The sequence below is a fragment of the Hyla sarda genome, chromosome 6, assembly GCF_029499605.1.
Source record: "Hyla sarda isolate aHylSar1 chromosome 6, aHylSar1.hap1, whole genome shotgun sequence".
Taxonomy (NCBI): Eukaryota; Metazoa; Chordata; class Amphibia; order Anura; family Hylidae; genus Hyla; species Hyla sarda.
The window spans coordinates 4,480,961-4,501,586 of record NC_079194.1 but is presented as its reverse complement, the minus strand read 5'-3'; the positions used below and the strand labels follow the sequence as shown (position 1 = coordinate 4,501,586).

At 44.8% G+C, this 20,626-nt stretch overlaps 1 protein-coding gene across 1 annotated transcript in view; it reads left to right on the top strand.

Moving 5' to 3' along the window:
- The first annotated feature begins 11,698 nt into the window (after nt 1–11,698).
- PLPPR5 (phospholipid phosphatase related 5) overlaps nt 11,699–20,626 on the top strand; it is a 207,701-nt gene continuing 198,773 nt past the window's right edge. Inside the window, exon 1 of the mRNA XM_056523108.1 lies at nt 11,699–13,115. Coding sequence (XP_056379083.1) covers nt 12,885–13,115 — 231 coding nt within the window. The 5' untranslated portion in view covers nt 11,699–12,884. The remainder of the gene's footprint in view (nt 13,116–20,626) is intronic.

Sequence of the window (20,626 nt, the reverse complement as noted above, 5' to 3'; positions counted from 1 at the left end):
TGTATAAAATGTATATAATATATTCATTATATACACATATAAGTCCCCATTTACACAAAACGGTTCGTCACTTTACGGCTCACAACTGTAATCATTATCTGCCAAACCACTCACACTGTTGCTACGAACTGTTACAATTGTTATAATTGCCGCCAACTATTTAGCAACTTTTCCACTAAGTGACAAATATCCACAACAGCGCTGCAGGACATTGATGGACTTTATGAACTGGATACTGACCCAGGAAGCGATTCACTAAAAGACTTATTCAATTTTGGACAATTTGCTATACATATTAACTCCACTGGTTGCTATTGGTTACCATCATACAAAGGGGTCTCAATTTTAAAGAGGACGATCTGTTTTAATTGAACTTTTTTAGTTATTTTATACATTTTGATTGGTCTCAGTAGGATTATCATGCTTTATTAACATTATATATATATATATATAGCATTATTGTATCTCTATTTTATCTACTACTTAACTATTTGTAGGGAGCGCCGTGGCTCTACAAGGGCCCTGTGGGTCACGGTACTTACAACATTTTACAATTGAAATAAATAGATTTTTTATCATTTGATAATTTAATAAATACCAACATTTAATATAACAAGCCAGTTGTGTCCATACATCCTTTACCCTGAGCCCCAATTCTCTCTTGTAAATAGATTTGTAAATTACTTCTATTAAAAAAAATCTTTACCCTTCCAGTACTTTTTTGCAGCTGTATGCTACAGAGGAAATTATTTTCTTTTTGAATTTCTTTTTTTGTGTTGACCACAGTGCTCTCTGCTGACACCTCTGCCCATGTCAGGAACTGTCCAGAGCAGCATAGGTTTGCAATGGGGATTTTCTCCTGCTCTGCACAGTTCCTGAAATGGACAGAGGTGTCAGCAGAGAGCACTGTTGTCACGCCGAGCGCTCCAGGTCCCGCTGCTTCCCCGGAGCGCTCGTGGCGTGCTTCTGTATGCAGCGCTCCGGTCGGCACCGCTGACCTCGAGCGCTGCTTCCATGTTCCCGGAGGGGCCGCGATCCGAGGTACGGGACGTGCCTCACCTGCCCCGTCCTCCTGCTGAGTCCCGGCGCGCACGGCCCCGCTCTCTAGGGCACGCGCGCGCTGGGTCTCTCAGATTTAAAGGACCAGTGCACCATTAATTAGTGCCTGGCCCAATTGGTTCCCTACACTCCCTACACTATATAAACCCATTTCCCCTTCCTGTCCCTGCCGGATCTTGTTGCCCTAATGCCCTGAGAAAGCGTTTCTGTGAATTCCATTGCCAGTGTACCCAGACCCTTGCCGTTGCCCCTGACTACGAACCATTGCTGCCTGCCCAGACCTTCTGCTACGTCCAACCTTGCTCTTGCCTTGTCCCTGTGTACCGCGCCGGTCTCAGCCGTCAGTGAGGTTGAGTCGCTATTGGGTGTTCTACCTGAGGGTTACCTGCCGCTGCAAGTCCATCCCGCTTTGCAGCGGGCTCTGGTGAAAACCAGTAACCCCTTAGATTCCGTTCCCCTGGTACGGCCCACGCCATCACCTCACTGACACAGAGGATCCACCACCAGAGTCCTCTCTGCATACCAGTCCGGATCCTGACAACTGTGGACAAGACAAAAAAAGAAATTCAAAAAGAAAGAATTTCCTCTGTACCATACAGCCACTAAAAAGTACTGGAAGGGTAAAGATTTTTTGAATAGAAGTCATTTACAAATCTGTTTAACTTTCTGGCACCAGTTGATTTAAAAAAAAATATATGTTTCCCACTGGAGTACCCCTTTAACGTGACTAGAAGTAAATGGCTTAGACTTGACTTGGGACAAAGTAGGAAACACAGAATTCCGTGAAAGGGGGGTGGCTGCTGCTGGCCTTGACTTTCACACACACACACACAGGATTCCTGGTTTCGTGCTTACCGCCAGGGTGGACCTGTAAGGACAGGAGTCGCCGGAGGATCTTTACTCGCTTTGGTTGCTATGAGGCCCGTCGGCTCTTTGGCCCTTGTCCCCAAAGAAGTAGAACTAGACTAAGATCTAGTAACTCGAAACGCGTCAGTGTTTCATCTCACCTTTTATCCTTTATATTTGGTCCATATTTTTTATTGATATGCATTAAAAGTCAAGTTTTAGCTGTTACTGTGTCTTCGAGAGCTGGACTTCCCTCTTCTTGGATCAAGCTACATCATACGGGAAAACGGCCCGCTTTGTGCATGTTCCACCTGGAAATGCCGTTGTTGTCCATTAGCACATAGTTACATAGTTACATAGTTAGTACGGTCGAAAAAATACATATGTCCATCAAGTTCAACCAGGGAATTGAAGGGTAGGGGTGTGGCACGATATTGGGGAAGGGATGGGATTTTATATTTCTTCATAAGCATTAATGTTATTTTGTTCCATGAATGTATCTAATCCTGTTTTAAAGCTGTTAATTGTTCCTGCTGTGACCAGTTCCTGAGGTAGACCGTTCCATAAATTCACAGTCCTCTTGGTAAAGAAGGCATGTCGCCCCTTGAGACTAAACTTTTTCTTCTCCAGACGGAGGGAGTGCCCCCTCGTCCTTTGGGGGGGGGGGGGTTTAACCTGGAACAGTTTTTCTCCATATTTTTTGTATGGGCCATTAATATACTTATATACGTTTATCATATCCCCCCTTATACGTCTCTTCTCAAGACTAAACAATTGTAACTCCTTTAATCGCTCCTCATAGCTAAGATGTTCCATGCCCCATATTAGTTTAGTCGCGCGTCTCTGCACCCTTTCCAGCTCCGCAGTGTCCCTTTTATGGACAGGTGCCCAAAATTGAACAGCATATTCCAGGTGAGGCCGTACCAATGCTTTATAAAGGGGGAGTATTATGTCCCTGTCCCTTGAGTCCAGGCCTCTTTTGATACATGACAATATCCTGCCGGCTTTGGAAGCAGCAGCCTGACATTGTGCTATTCTGTAGTCTGTGATCTACAAGTCACCCAGATCCTTCTCTACCAGTGACTCTGCCAGTTTAATCCCCCCTAAGACATACGACGCTGCAGGTTATTAGTATACACAGCCCCCCTCTATATACACAGCCCCCCTTTATATACACAGCCCCCCCCTCTATATACACAGCCCCCCCCTCTATATACACAGCCCCCCCCTCTATATACACAGCCCCCCTCTATATACACAGCCCCCCTCTATATACACAGCCCCCCTCTATATACACAGCCCCCCTCTATATACACAGCCCCCCTCTATATACACAGCCCCCCTCTATATACACAGCCCCCCTCTATATACACAGCCCCCCCTCTATATACACAGCCCCCCTCTATATACACAGCCCCCCCTCTATATACACAGCCCCCCTCTATATACACAGCCCCCCCTCTATATACACAGCCCCCCTCTATATACACAGCCCCCCTCTATATACACAGCCCACCTCTATATACACAGCCCCCCCTCTATATACACAGCCCCCCCTCTATATACACAGCCCCCCTCTATATACACAGCCCCCCCTCTATATACACAGCCCCCCTCTATATACACAGCCCCCCTCTATATACACAGCCCCCCTCTATATACACAGCCCCCCCTCTATATACACAGCCCCCCTAAGACATACGACGCATGCAGGTTATTAGTACCCAGATGCATAACTTTACATTTATCCACATTGAACCTCATTCACATTGGGCCAGTGAGCTGTGATTTTCCTTTTTTCTTCCTTTTTTACTTGTCCCCAAAGCTGACTTGAACTTGACTGACAACCTGGGGCGCATGCGTCCGTGCGGAAAGCCACTCTGGAAAGGTAGACTAAAAGAAAGACATAGAACCCATCCCCATTAGTGCTTTGGGGCAGGTGTGCTACTGGGATCTTTCACACTGCTCTCCTCTGACCGAACTCACTAATTCACTAACGCTCCCACGTCTAGGAGGACCTGAGGGGAGCAGGGCAGCAAAGTGCACATGTGATTTTCCATGCATCCTCCTTTAGAGATACAGTTAAAGTGGTATGCCGGATTTATACATCTTATCCCCTATCCAAAGCCATTCTGTCCCTGGTGCTGCCTCCGAGATGGGTAAGTTACATCACGACCACACCCCCTAGTGACATCATACCACGCCCCCTCCATTCATGTCTATGGGAGGGGGCGTGGCGGCTGTCACACCCCCTCCCACAGACATGAATGGAGGGGGCATGGCATGACATCACGTCCCCGTCTCGGAGGCAGCACCTGGCACAGAATGGCGGGGGCTGCACCAAAACCGAGGGGGTCCCCAGCAGCAGGACCCCTGCGATCACACATCTAATCCCCTATCCTTTGGATAGGTGATAAGATGTATAAAGCCGGAATACCCCTTTAACTCTCAACATGAGAGAGAATATATAAGTGCATTGAACAATAGAGAATACATTTAGAATAAATCACAAAAATACCTGACGTTTGAAAGGTGGACAAGAATGTTCCACACTGGGACACCACACTATGGCAACATTTTTCCAAACATTTTTGGTGCCTCAAGTGGTGTCCCTGTGTAGAGAAGGCACAAAAGTGTCTTAGAAGTCTATAAAATGCATAATACACGTGACGTAAGTCATGTAAACAGGGTTTTTTGCAAACGTTGTGCCACAAATCTGATATATTTTAATAATGAATCTTTCCCTCTATGATGAGATTATTATACTTTTATTGCCTTTGGTGCTCATGTATGGTGCATATTGTTAGGTCAGGTTCACACTATGCTATTTCCAACTGGAACTCCACTAAGGAATTTTAGCCAGAAATTTAGCTGCAGAAAACTTAACATGCAGATGAATGGGTTTTCCATGAACCCTTTCACGCTGCAGAATTTTCTGGTCGTAATTTCCACCAGAACATTAGTGTTCTATGAAGCAGCTGTGCACACATCTATGGTGACGCAATGTCTGCGCGGTCGGCGTTGGCCACACTCAAGCATGAGCACGTCTTACAGTCCCATGTAACAACCATTAGGATGATTAACAGGATCCAATTCCAGCAGTACAACACGATAGACTAACCAGGGTGTCTCCAACTGTTGCAAAACTATAACTCCCAGCATGCTTGGACAGACTTCGGCTGGGAGTAGTAGTATTTTAATAGCTGGAGGCACCCTGGTTGTGAAACACTGAACTAAGGGATCAATCCCTCTCTTAACCTCTATCCTTTTCTGCCTTCCCTCTCCATAAACTTCCATGGGAAGCTGTAATCTGATCCCTCAGTGAACCAAAAGCCCGCCAGTATTACTGCTTGTAATATTTTTTAGTCAGCTCAATGAAATGGAACTTGGGGTGGAGCTCCCATAAATGGAGTGTGAACCCAGATGTACAATAATTGTTATATTAGGACAAGTGTAAGGATCTGGGTGACTGTGACCAGGCCTGGATAGTGAGGTGTAGACTCTGGGTCAGATCATCTCCCGAACATCCGGTCTTCCAAGATGTTCCAAGTATGTGCCTGGTTTGGTTCTTCATCATGTGGACAGCCGGGCGTGTGTGCCTCACTCACTTGGGGAAGAGATGGCCCCAGGATACATTATGGGAAGGAGACATAGTGGCGCGGGCAGAGTGATGGGCAACGTTCTGCTGGAGACCTTGTGTCCTGGCATCATGTGGATGATACTGTGACACGTACCACCTACCTAACCATTGTAGAGACCAAGGCTATCCCTTTATGGTAGCGTGATCCACTAAAGGCAGTGACCTCTTTTAGCAGGATAATGCCCCCATGGGGTCCGCCATGGGGGTCACAGCTAGGGAACTAGTACCCCAGTCAGGGACCCAGGCCCTGTGACCAGATCCTTGCTGCCTGCTGGCACAGCCAGTATAACTGATTAATCCCTGTGTCACAAAAGATCTTTCCGGGACACAGGGATGTCCTAGTTATTCTCCCGCAGCCCCTATTAATATCCAGAGGCTGCCAGTAGGCCGCAAGTGCAGGCACATTACTGACGTGCCATGCGCCCTGATTAAAGAAACAGAGGAACAAGCTGCAAGGTCCCAGTACAGCACTTGGGCAGCTTCAGTGCTCCGACCACTGCCTCCCTTTGTCTTGTGGACCTATACAGGTAAATATGGGGGCACAGGGGGCCTACAACTAAATATGGGGGCACAGGAGGTCTACAACTATATATTGGGGCGCATGGGGCCTACAACTATATATGGGGCAAATGGGGCCTACAACTATATATGGGGGCACATGGGGTCTAAAACTATATATATGGGGCACATGGGGCCTATAACTATATATGGGGGCACATGGGCCTTCAATTATATCTGGGGGCACAGGGGGCCTAAAACTATATGTATAGGGGCACATGGGGCCTACAACTATATATGGGGGCACATGGGGCCTAAAACTATATATATTGGGGCACATAACTATATATGGGGGCACATGGGCCTACAATTATATCTGGGGGCACATCATAAATTCAGTCGCACATAATGAATTCCTTACCCCACAGGATATCAACTGAAGTTATGACTTGGTTTGTTCTTTTAGAAAAACCTTCTAAAGTAAAAGTGGCAATAAAAAGTCTCAAAACAGCATCTGAGACAAACTGTGAGACAAATGTACCACAAAACCTGGGTAAAACCTGGGGACCCCCGCAATCTCCCTGGAGCTACGTTCGTTTAGAGCGTTGGGTGCAGCGCCGGAGGCTCGTGACATCACGGTCATGCCTACTCAATGCTAATCTATGGAAGGGGGCATGGCAGCCGTCACACCCCCTCCCATAGACTTGCATTGAGGGGGCGGGACTGTGACGTCACAAGGTTCTGCCCCACATCGCCAGTTCACTCCGTGTACCGGACGTCTGGGGTGCCACAGCTGAGATCACAGGGGGTCCCCACGATCAGACATCCTATCCTCTATCCTTTGGAAAGGGGGTAAGATGTCTAGGGGCAGAGTACCCTTTTAATTCTTGCAACAATTTAACACAAGAGGACGCATCTTTGCTTTCAATTGTATTTTCTTAATTCTTTTCTTTATTATAAGATATATTATCTTTATTATTTCTTTATTATAATATGTATTTGTCTTTTTATTTATGGGTGTCGTAACTTTTACCTGAATCGGCTTCAAGGATGTAAACAAAAATATCTTTCCGTATCGTCACCTTTACCCCTATATACGGCTGTACTGCTATTTTAATCCTCTGTAACAATAAATGAGTTCTATGTCTCCTCTCGGGGGAGTAATGGGGACTCATGGCGCTTCATCTGTCATGTCCCATATTCCTGGGCTGATGTTCCGCCATCATGTGCCATCTCAGCATTGCTCAATAAGGCGGCTGCAAATGTCGGGGGACATCTGTACCAATGATTCAGGAGAACTGACAATGACATGAAGGGAAATAAATCTTCAAAGAGATAAGTAATTAAAAAACAAAAAAGACAAACAAAACAAACAATTTATATGGGGCATTAAAAAAAAAAAAAAAACCTTCTCCGCACCCACAAGGGTAATAGCGACACAATTCACAGATTTTTTTTTACAGTGAAGACTCTTTTGCACAGACTTAGCAGCTTTGCCCATGAAGTGCACAGAGATCCTCTAAAACAGAAGTCAAAATACAGAAGAAAGAGATCTACCCAAAACATGTATGACATATCTGCCGGTTATCAGCGTTCTTACTAATACTGAACCCTGCAGTCAGGTGGTCTCGGGGGAAGGACTTGGTGGAAAACTGTTATTGAAGCTTTTGGCCCCTTGAGGTTAAATGACTGTGCATGTCCATGTGGGGCCATAGAGGTGGGAAGTCCAATCAGGGCAACAAGGTGTGGTGGGGGCAGAAATACAGACCGTACCCTCTCAGGTGCATGTCAAGTCAGAGGCTGGGGGCATTTCCCCTTGAGTATGATGAGCTCCTCTCCTCCCCTCTCCCCTGTCATGAGGTCTGCACAAACATTTTCAGAAAGCATATTGGCTGAATGCATGCTCTATATAACTCTAATACAGCCATGTGAAACTATATGGTACAAGGACAGAAGAAAAACCTGCATTTTGTGCCAAAAAATTATGATTTTTACATCTTCACAGCTTTGTAACCAAAGTACATGCATTTTATAACCCTACAGCATCCATGTGGAACATATATGGTGCACATACACAAGACATCAGTTCATAAAATGACCAAAGAAAAAAACATTTTGCATAGAAATAATAGTTTAGCTCGTCACTGTGCATGTAAATGCTTCTCTTCTTAAAGACTGCAAGCTGTCTGCATCTTGTCTGTGCTCTGAGGAACAGCATGAAAATAACTGCACTTCCCACCCCCCTCCCTCAGAGATGTTGGTCCTTCTTTTTTTTAATTTTATTTAAAGAAGGATCAAAAAGACTGAATTTTCTGGGTTAATTTGCAAAATTAAAAAGACAGCGACCCCTAGTGGCCATTTTTTTAAAACTTGTTATTCACATCTTAGCAATCAAATTAATAAATGAAGTATATTAGGAAAATGCTTAGTTTTTAAGGAATTATTAAATGAAAAGAGTTGTTTCTAACAACAGTAACAATTTAAAGGGGTACTCCACTGCCGCGGTGTTTAGAACATTTTGTCGAAAACGGAGTGTGGGCTCCGAGGCTCGTGAAGTAACGGCCACACTAGTCGCGATGTCACACCACGCCCCCTCACATAGATTTGCATTGAGGGGGCATGACGTGACAAGGAGGCGTGACCGTGATATCACGAGCCCCGGCGCCTGCACAAAATGTTCCGAACGCTGACGCAGTGGAGTACCCCTTTAACCCCTTAAGGACACATGTGTCCACTCCTGATCTATAACGCGGGGCCACGGTCACGGGGCCTCTAACAATGGCCGGGACCCGTGGCTAATAGCGTGCGGCATTGATCGCTGTGCCGCGTGCTATTAACCCTTTAGACGCGGCGTTCAAAGTTGAACGCCGCGTCTAAAGTGAAACTGAAAGCATGCCGGTTAGCTAAGTGGGCTGTTCGGGATAGCCGCGGCGAAATCGCGGCATCCCGAACAGCTTACAGGACAGCGGGAGGGCCCCTACCTGCCTCATCGCTGTCCGATCGCCGAATGACTGCTCAGTGCCTGAGATCCAGGCATGAGCAGTCAAGTGGCAGAATCATTGATCACTGGTTTCCTATGAGAAACCAGTGATCAATGATAAAGAACAGTGTGTGCAGTGTTATAGGTCCCTATGGGATAACAATGATCAGTGTGTGCAGTGTTATAGGTCCCTATGGGATAACAATGATCAGTATAAGAGATCAGTGTGTGCAGTGTTATAGGTCCCTATGGGATAATAATGATCAGTATAAGAGATCAGTGTGTGCAGTGTTATAGGTCCCTATGGGATAACAATGATCAGTATAAGAGATCAGTGTGTGCAGTGTTATAGGTCCCTATGGGATAATAATGATCAGTATAAGAGATCAGTGTGTGCAGTGTTATAGGTCCCTATGGGATAACAATGATCAGTATAAGAGATCAGTGTGTGCAGTGTTATAGGTCCCTATGGGATAATAATGATCAGTATAAGAGATCAGTGTGTGCAGTGTTATAGGTCCCTATGGGAGCTAGAACACTGCAAAAAAAAAGTGAGAAAAAAAAGTGAACAAACATCATTTAACACCTCCCCTATTAAAAGTTTGAATCCCCCCCCTTTTCCCATAAAAAAAAAAAAACACTGTGTAAATAAAAATAAACATATATGGTATCGCCGCGTGCAGAAATGTCCAAATTATAAAAATATATCATTAATGAAACCGGACGGTCAATGGCGTGAGCGCAAAAAAATTCCAAAGTCCAAAATAGTGCATTTTTGGTCACTTTTTATATCATGAAAAAATGAATAAAAAGCAATCAATAAGTCCTATCAATGCAAAAATGGTACCGTTAAAAACTTCAGATCACGGCGCAAAAAATGAGCCCTCATACGGCCCCATACATGGAAAAATAAAAAAGTTATAGGGGTCAGAAATGACAATTTTAAACGTATTAATTTTCCTGCATGAAGTTATGATTTTTTCCAGAAGTCTGACAAAATCAAACCTATATAAGTAGGGGATCATTTTAACCTTATGGACCTACAGAATAAATATCAAGTGTCATTTTTACCGAAAAATGTACTACGTAGAAACGGAAGCCCCCAAAAGTTACAAAATGGCGTTTTTTTTCAATTTTGTCTCACAATGATTTTTTTTTCTGTTTCACCGTAGTTTTTTGGGCACAATGACTGACGTCATTAGAAAGTAGAATTGGTGGCGCAAAAAATAAGACATAATATGGATTTTTAGGTGCAAAATTGAAAGAGTTATGACTTTTTAAAGGCAAGGAGCAAAAAACGAAAATGCAAAAATGGAAAAAACCCCGGTCCTTAAGGGGTTAAAGAAAATCACATATACTCATGGTATACATAAATATAAATAAGTTATATTTTTTTAGTCAATAGTTTAAGGTCACATCGGCGCTCCGGTCACAGATCCAGTAAACACATGACAGCTCCAAACTCTTGAGTGGTATATATACAGTCAGAGGATGGGGGAATTTCCCCTTGAGTATGATGAGCTCCTCTCCTCCCCCTTCCCTCTTCCCTGTCATGAGATCTTCTTCTGTGACCGGAGCGCCGATGTGACCATAAACTCTTGACTAAAAAAAACTATAATTTATTTATATTTATTTATACCATGAGTATATGTGATTTTCTTTAAAGGGGTACTCCACTGCGTCAGCATTCTGTGTATATATATATATATATATATATATATATATATATATATATATATGAAAAAGGAAAAATTAAAACAAGGAATAATTAAATGAAAAACAAAGGAAGTTATGATAGAAAGGATAAAGGAATAGCTGACTGCTTCAATAATAAAGGACAAGATGATGGTCTTAAAGGGGTACTCTGCCCCTAGACATCGATGTTTGATGGCGGGGGTCCCACAGCTGGGGACCCCTGCGATTTTGGCTGCAGCACCCCAGACAACTGGTGGACAGAGGGAACTTCGCTCCGTGCCAGATGACTGGTGGTGCAGGGCGGAGGTTGGTGACATCACGGCTACGCCCCCTCAATGCAAGTCTTTGGGAGGGGGCGTGATGGCTGTCACGCCCCCTCCCATAGACTTGCATTGAGGGGGCGTGGCCTTGACATCACAAGCCTCCGACGCTGCACCCGTTGCTCTGAATGAAAATGAACACCGGGTGCAGCTGGGAGAATTCAGGGGTATCCAGCAACGGGACCCTCGGAATCAGACAACTTATCCCCTATCCTTTGGATAGGGGATAAGATTTCCAGGGGTGGAGTAACCCTTTAATGGTGACTTCTGTTCAGTTTTTAATGAAGAAAATGGGGGGAAAAGACCTCGGTTAGGTAGGAAGACTAATGAATTATTTGATTCATGTGTCTTCACAGAGGAAGAGTCCAAGTCAGCTGTTCAACATAAAGCCAAATTGACATAATGTGTAAATCTGTTACCCCTTTAATAGTGGACTGTCATAGTGGGGTCATACTCCAGGACAGTGTTTCCCAACCAGGGTGCCCCCCCAGCTGTTGCAAAACTACAACTCCCAGCATGCCCAGACAGCCTTTGGCTGTCTGGGCATGCTGGGAGTTGTAGTTTTGCAACAGCTGGAGGCACCTTGGTTGGGAAACAAGGCTCCAGGCTCTCATTCTTGGAGGGGAGGAGTGTGGGGAAGCAGGAGGAAGTTCCTCACATTGGACAGATTAGAATAATAGTGAGATTTGCCAGGATAACCCTATACAGGCGCCTGTAGGATCCGGACTCTACAGCTGTGGGGGCCATAGGAAGGATCCTTCAGAGCTGAATTCTTAATGTAACCAGTGCTGTGCATCCTATAGAGGGAAGAGCTTTAATAGAGATTTCTTCAGCTGTGGACAAGGCTCCTCTGTCTCCTCACAGGGGGAGGATCTGAAGCTTGTGCTGGGATTCAGCCTCATATAGGATGGATGTGCAGGGCAGGATCTCCACCTGAGCATATAGGATCATATATATAGGATCATCCAGGAGCAGATAGGATCATATATATAGGATCATCCAGGAGCATATAGGATCTCATATATAGGATCATCCAGGAGCATATAGGATCATATATATAGGATCATCCAGGAGCATATAGGATCATATATATAGGATCATCCAGGAGCATATAGGATCATATATATAGGATCATCCAGGAGCATATAGGATCATATATATAGGATCATCCAGGAGCATATAGGATCTCATATATAGGATCATCCAGGAGCATATAGGATCATATATATATAGGATCATCCAGGAGCATATAGGATCATATATATAGGATCATCCAGGAGCATATAGGATCTCATATATAGGATCATCCAGGAGCATATAGCAGCTATCTGTGTTCTCCATCACCTGGGAGCAGCTGGAACCATGTGATTGCTATCTGGCAGCGACAATGGATCAGTGATCTGGGAATATTCCTCATTGTGTCTGTGAATACAAGTTACTATGTGTGGGCATCAGATGTAGAAGAGCCAGGAGAGCCCGGGGATCTGTGTGGTGGAGCTCCTGCCTGGGGGACCCCGAGGATCTGTGTGGTGGAGCCGCTGCTGACTGGGGGACCCCGAGGATCTGTGTGGTGGAGCCGCTGCTGACTGGGGGAGCCCGGGGATCCCGTGTGGCGGAGCCGCTGTTTGGAGGAGCCCGGGGATCCTGTGTGGCGGAGCCGCTGTCTGGGGGATCCAGTGTGCTGGAGCCTCTGCTGACTGGGGGATCCCGGGGATCCGGTGCGGTGGAGCCGTTTGGAGGAGCCCGGGGAGCTGCGGTTGTCTGCGGGAGCGCAGTCTCTGGGTTTCGGCACCATGGACCGCTCCTGAGCTCCACTTGTGCCTTTCCAGTGTGAATGCTTCTGTAAATGAGTTTGCGGTTTTCCCTGACGATCATGCTTTATTTCCAGATGGTGATCATGGCAGGGACTGTAATGTTGGCTTATTACTTCGAGTACACGGACACGTTCACTGTGAATGTCCAGGGCTTCTTCTGCTTTGACAGCTCCTACACCAAGCCCTATCCGGGCCCCGAGGAGAGCAGCGATGTCCCCCCAGTCCTCCTCCTCTCTCTGGTCACTGGGGTCCCAGTGCTCGTGGTAAGTGGCTTTATCCTTGTTTCTAGATGATGTATATACCGTCTATAGTGTCATCAGGTGGACTAGAAAGGGGATTGAGCCCCTGCCCTTCTAATGTTCTCCCATAAGTGCCCTGGGCAGCCTGGCATCAGTATGTGGGCATTTATATCAATAATTATTACAAATTGTCTGTGCAGGTCCCTGTGTGTAATATCCATATGTAGAAACTCCTTACAGTATTGGTGGCAGGTAATGTATATGTATGTGTCCTATATGTGCAATGTCCATAAATACAGAATCCAGATTATACAATGTACATGTAATTATGTATTTCATATTCATATAATGAGACGCTGTACGTATTACAGCCAGGTCATGTATACTATGTGTGTAATATACAGTATATGCATCTATATATTTCTCACTGTACTGCAACCATATCCTACAGTGTAATGTATATGTATGTGTCCTATATGTGCAATGTCCATAAATACAGAATCCAGATTATACAATGTACATGTAATTATGTATTTCATATTCATATAATGAGACGCTGTACGTATTACAGCCAGGTCATGTATACTATGTGTGTAATATACAGTATATGCATATATAGATTTCTCACTGTACTGCAACCATATCCTACAGTGTAATGCATGGACTAATATATATATATATGTATATGCACAGGAACTCTTTTACACACAATGCATTTGTGCAATTAATCTGTACACATGAACCCAACTCCTTACAGTACTACAACCTTATACAACATATATGTGCATGCTATAGATCTAATACTGTATGTATGCACACACTTTACAGTACTACCACCAGATTATACAGCACACATATATATATATATATACATACATATATATATACATACATATATAAACCCCTTACAGTACTACAACCTTATACAGCACATATGTGCATGCTATAGATCTAATACTGTATGTATGCACACACCTTACAGTACTACCACCAGATTATACAGCACACACACACATATATATATATATATATATATATATATATATATAAACCCCTTACAGTACTACAACCTTATACAACATATATGTGCATGCTATAGATCTAATACTGTATGTATGCACACAACACCTTACAGTATTACCACCAGATTATACATCATATCTATATATATATATATATATATATATATATATATATATATATATATATACTCCTTACAGTACTACAACCTTATACAACATATATGTGCATGCTATAGATCTAATACTGTATGTATGCACACACCTTACAGTACTACCACCAGATTATACAGCACACACACACACATATATATATATATATATATATATATATATATATATATATACATATATAAACCCCTTACAGTACTACAACCTTATACAGCACATATGTGCATGCTATAGATCTAATATGTATGCACACAACACCTTACAGTACTACCGCCAGATTATACAGCATGTGTGTGTGTGTATATATATATATATTTATTTCTATAATATATTCTAGGGATGAAATGTTACAGCACATGGGAGTGTCAGGTAGGAAGGGGTTAAGAACACTTATTTGCGCTGATCACCAGTTGCTATCATTGTTGCAGATTGGGGAATTCTCTCCTTTTTTAGGATGTGCACTGCACTTTATTTGCATTTTGCAGCTGCATGGGATGTGTGTGGATTGTGCTGTGCTGCTAGCTCCCTCTTCTGACAGTCTCTGATTCTTCCTCCTCCTCTTCTGACAGTCTCTGATTCCTCCTCCTCTTCTTCTGACAGTCTCTGATTCCTCCTCCTCTTCTTACAGTCTCTGATTCCTCCTCTTCTGACAGGTTCTGAATCCTCCTCCTCTTCTGACAGTCTCTGATTCCTCCTCCTCTTCTGACAGTCTCTGATTCCTCCTCCTCTTCTGACAGTCTCTGATTCCTCCTCCTCTTCTTACAGTCTCTGATTCCTCCTCTTCTGACAGTCTCTGATTCCTCCCCTTCTGACAGTCTCTGATTCCTCCTCCTCTCATGACAGTCTATGATTCCTCCTCCTCCTCTTCTGACAGTCTCTGATTCCCCCTCTTCTGACAGTCTCTGATTCCCCCTCTTCTGACAGTCTCTGATTCCTCCTCTTCTGACAGTCTCTGATTCCTCCTCCTCTTCTGACAGTCTCTGATTCCTCCTCCTCTTCTGACAGTCTCTGATTCCTCCTCCTCTTCTGACAGTCTCTGATTCCTCCTCCTCTTCTGACAGTCTCTGATTTCTCCTCTTCTGACAGTCTGATTCCTCCTCTTCTGACAGTCTATGATTCCTCCTCCTCCTCTTCTGACAGTCTATGATTCCTCCTCTTCTGACAGTCTATGATTCCTCCTCTTCTGACAGTCTCTGATTCCTCCTCTTCTGACAGTCTCTGATTCCTCCTCTTCTGACAGTCTCTGATTCCTCCTCCTCCTCTTCTGACAGTCTCTGATTCCTCCTCTTCTGACACTCTGATTCCTCCTCTTCTGACAGTCTCTGATTCCTCCTCTTCTGACAGTCTCTGATTCCTCCTCTTCTGACAGTCTCTGATTCCTCCTCTTCTGACAGTCTCTGATTCTTCCTCCTCCTCTTCTGACAGTCTCTGATTATTCCTTCTCTTCTGACAGTCTCTGATTCCTCCTCCTCCTCTTCTGACAGTCTCTGATTCCTCCTCCTCTTCTTACAGTCTCTGATTCCTCCTCTTCTGACAGTTTCTGAATCCTCCTCCTCTTCTGACAGTCTCTGATTCCTCCTCCTCTTCTGACAGTCTCTGATTCCTCCTCCTGTTCTGACAGTCCCTGATTCCTCCTCTTCTGACAATCTCTTATTCCTCCTCATCTTCTGACAGTCTCTGATTTGTCCTCCTCATCTTGCAGTCTCTGATTCCTCCTCCTCTTCTTACAGTCTCTGATTCCTCCTCCTCTTCTTACAGTCTCTGATTCCTCCTCATCTTCTGACAGTCTCTGATTCCTCCTCATCTTCTGACAGTCTCTGATTCCTCCTCATCTTCTGACAGTCTCTGATTCCTCCTCCTCTTCTGACAGTCTCTGATTCCTCCTCCTCTTCTGACAGTCTCTGATTCCTCCTCTTCTGACAGTCTCTGATTCCTCCTCCTCTCATGACAGTCTATGATTCCTCCTCCTCCTCTTCTGACAGTCTCTGATTCCTCCTCCTCTTCTGACAGTCTCTGATTCCTCCTCTTCTGACAGTCTCTGATTCTTCCTCCTCCTCTTCTGACAGTCTCTGATTCCTCCTTCTCTTCTGACAGTCTCTGATTATTCCTTCTCTTCTGACAGTCTCTGATTCCTCCTCCTCTTCTGAAAGTCTCTGATTCCTCCTCCTCTTCTTACAGTCTCTGATTCCTCCTCTTCTGACAGTTTCTGAATCCTCCTCCTCTTCTGACAGTTTCTGAATCCTCCTCCTCTTCTGACAGTCTCTGATTCCTCCTCCTCTTCTGACAGTCTCTGATTCCTCCTCTTCTGACAGTCTCTGATTCCTCCTCCTCCTCCTCCTCTTCTGACAGTCTCTGATTCCTCCTCCTCCTCTTCTGACAGTCTCTGATTCCTCCTCCTCCTCTTCCTCTTCGGACAGTCTCTGATTCCTCCTCCTCTTCTTACAGTATCTGATTCCTCCTCCTCTTCTGACAGTCTCTGATTCCTCCTCTTCTGACAGTCTCTGATTCCTCCCCCTCTTCTGACAGTCTCTGATTCCTCCTCCTCTTCTTACAGTCTCTGATTCCTCCTCTTCTGACAGTTTCTGAATCCTCCTCCTCTTCTGACAGTCTCTTATTCCTCCTCCTCTTCTGACAGTCTCTGATTCCTCCTCTTCTGACAGTCTCTGATTCCTCCTCTTCTGACAGTCTCTCTGATTCTTCCTCCTCCTCTTCTGACAGTCTCTGATTCCTCCTTCTCTTCTGACAGTCTCTGATTATTCCTTCTCTTCTGACAGTCTCTGATTATTCCTTCTCTTCTGACAGTCTCTGATTCCTCCTCCTCTTCTTACAGTCTCTGATTCCTCCTCTTCTGACAGTTTCTGAATCCTCCTCCTCTTCTGACAGTATCTTATTCCTCCTCCTCTTCTGACAATCTCTGATTTGTCCTCCTCATCTTGCAGTCTCTGATTCTTCCCCCTCTTCTGACAGTCTCTGATTCCTCCTCCTCTTCTGACAGTCTCTAATTCCTCCTCCTCTTATGACAGTCTCTGATTCTTCCTCCTCCTCTTTTGACAGTCTCTGATTCCTCCTCCTCTTCTGACAGTCTCTGATTCTTCCCCCTCTTCTGACAGTCTCTGATTCCTCCTCCTCTTCTGACAGTCGCTGATTCCACCTCCTCTTCTGACAGTCTATGATTCCTCCCCCTCTTCTGACAGTCTCTGATTCCTCCTCCTCTTCTGACAGTCTCTGATTTCCCCCCCCCCTCTTCTGACAGTCTCTGATTCCTCCTCCCTCTCCTCTGGTTCTGTCCCCATAGAGTCACACCGGACTTTAATGTGCAGATCTGCAGTTCAGTGCTGGGAGTCCTGGGGCAGCATTAAGCTTCTCTTTGCTCTTTAATATGGATCCTTTAGTCGCTGACAGGCCCCATCTTACCAATAACCCCAAACCCTTATCTTATTCTTCCTAATGCAGTGTTTCCCAACCAGGGTGCCTCCCGCTGTTGCAAAACTACAACTCCCAGCATGCCCTGACAGCCGAAGGCTGTCCGGGCATGCTGGGAGTTGTAGTTTTGCAACAGCTGGAGGCACCCTGGTTGGGAAATACTGTCCTGATGGCTTATAGGGGACTCTAACGATTATTAGCTGCAAATAAAGGGAAGCCCATGTGTGACCTGGACCATAATGCGGCCGCCCTCTCAGCGCTGGAGAAGAATCAGACACATTAATAACATGAAGCTGTCAGCCATGACCCCTGGTTATAGGTTTAAGGGGGTTATGTCGCTTCATTTATAACCTTAATGAATGTGAACTTTAACCCATACATTGCCTTATAGAACCACAGCCATGCACAGCCCCATAGAGACGACAGGGTGTGGAGAATTGTCCCTTTCGTTGCGATGATACATTATATTATAGTGAGTGGTCGTCTTCATCTGCTCTTAGATCTGGGAATGGCTCAGACTTAAATCTTTCTCTTCTTTTCTCTCCCACTAATTGGTGATTACGCACTCCTCTCTGCTGCGCCACATGGATTATGTGACACTGTAATTGGAAGTCATTTATGACAATTGCTTTACACTTAAAGGAGGAGAGCGGAGAGGTGATGGATTCATTGTTTTTTGTCATAACTGTTGCCAATTCTTATATAACCTGGAAGAATTAGTGAGGAGACCATGATGGGTCAGTTACCCTGTGTCCAACCTGTCCATATACATACTGTAGACCAGGAGGAGACCATTATGGGTCAGTTACCCTGTGTTCAACCTGTCCATATACATACTGTAGACCAGGAGGAGACCATGATGGGTCAGAAACCCTGTGTTCAACCTGTCCATATACCTACTGTAGACCAGGAGGAGACCATGATGGGTCAGGAACCCTGTGTCCAACCTGTCCATATACATACTGTAGACCAGGAGGAGACCATGATAGGTCAGTTACCCTGTTTTCAACCTGTCCATATACATACTGTAGACCAGGAGGAGACCATGATGGGTCAGTTACCCTGTGTTCAACCTGTCCATATACATACTGTAGACCAGGAGGAGACCATGATGGGTCAGTTACCCTGTGTCCAACCTGTCCATATACATACTGTAGACCAGGAGGAGACCATGATGGGTCAGTTACCCTGTGTCCAACCTGTCCATATACATACTGTAGACCAGGAGGAGACCATGATGGGTCAGGAACCCTGTGTCCAGCCTGTCCATATACCTACTGTAGACCAGGAGGAGACCATGATTGGTCAGGAACCCTGTGTCCAACCTGTCCATATACCTACTGTAGACCAGGAGGAGACCATGATGGGTCAGTTACCCTGTGTCCAACCTGTCCATATACCTACAGTAGATCAGGAGGAGACCGTGATGGGTCAGGAACCCTGTGTCCAACCTGTCCATATACCTACTGTAGATCAGGAGGAGACCATGATTGGTCAGGAACCTTGTGTCCAGCCTGTCCATATACCTACATCAGATCAAGAGGAGACAATGATGGGTCGGGGACTTTGTGTCCATATGTCCATATACCTACTGTCGATCAGGAGGAGACCATGATGGGTCAGGAACCTTGTGTCCAGCCTGTCCATAAACCTACTGTAGACCAGGAGGAGACCATGATGGGTCAGGAACCCTGTGTCCAGCCTGTCCATATGCATACAGCAGATCAGGAGGAGACAATGATGGGTAAGGTACCCTTTGTCCTACCTGTCCATATACCTACTGTAGACCAGAAAGAGACCATGATGGGTCAGGGACCCTGTGTCCAGACTGTACATATACCTACTGTAGACCAGGAGGAGACAATGATGGGTCAGGAACCCTGTGTCCAGCCTGTCCATATACCTACTGTAGACCAGGAGGAGACAATGATGGGTCAGGAACCTTGTGTCCAGCCTGTCCATATACCTACTGTAGACCAGAGGGAAGAAATGATGGGTCAGGGACTTGTGTCCAACCTGTCCATATACCTACTGTAGACCAGGAGGAGACCATGATGGGTCTTTACCCTGTGTCCATATACCTACTGTAGACAAGGAGGAGACCGTGATGCGTCAGGGACTTGTGTTCCAGGCAGATGTAACTATAATCTGCTCCTGGTCATTGAAGGTTTAATAATAAGTTATTTTTAAGCCTATTCCAGTATTATAACATCTAATATAACTTCATCTAATATAGTGCAATATAATAGGAGATTTATCTATATTATAAAGTAAAGGAATAGATACAAGAATGTGTAATGCTCCAGCCCATACGTTCCATTGATTTGTTACAATGTATTTTTCTTCATCCTCTAAATAAATGACACTTCACATGTCATATACCATATAGTCCCAGCACTTGTATCCTATATATTCCTCAATGATTGTAGTGACTGATAATAGATTGGATGATCAATATGAGGATATACAATAAATATCTATGCTACCTGCTATAATGTTATGTTATCTGCTGATATGAATTATATACAGTATCTATATGATACAATGATACTAAACTATATGGTTGTATGCAAGAAATATTTACATTTATGCTACGATGTTCTGCTATATGGTAATATACAATGTGTATCTTTATTCTGACACTATACTATATGGCAGTGTTTCCCAACCAGGGTGCCTCCAGCTGTTGCAAAACTACAACTCCCAGCATGCCTGGACAGCATGCTGGGAGTTGTAGTGTTGCAACAGCTGGAGTCACCCTGATTGGGAAACACTGCACTAATATGATGCACCGAAGGCTGTCCGGGCATGCTGGGAGTTGTAGTTTAGCAACAGCTGGAGACACCCTGGTTGGGAAACACTGTTGTAATGCTTATGTAAAAGATATTCTGGAGTATGATTAAGAAGCTGGGGTGCATCTTT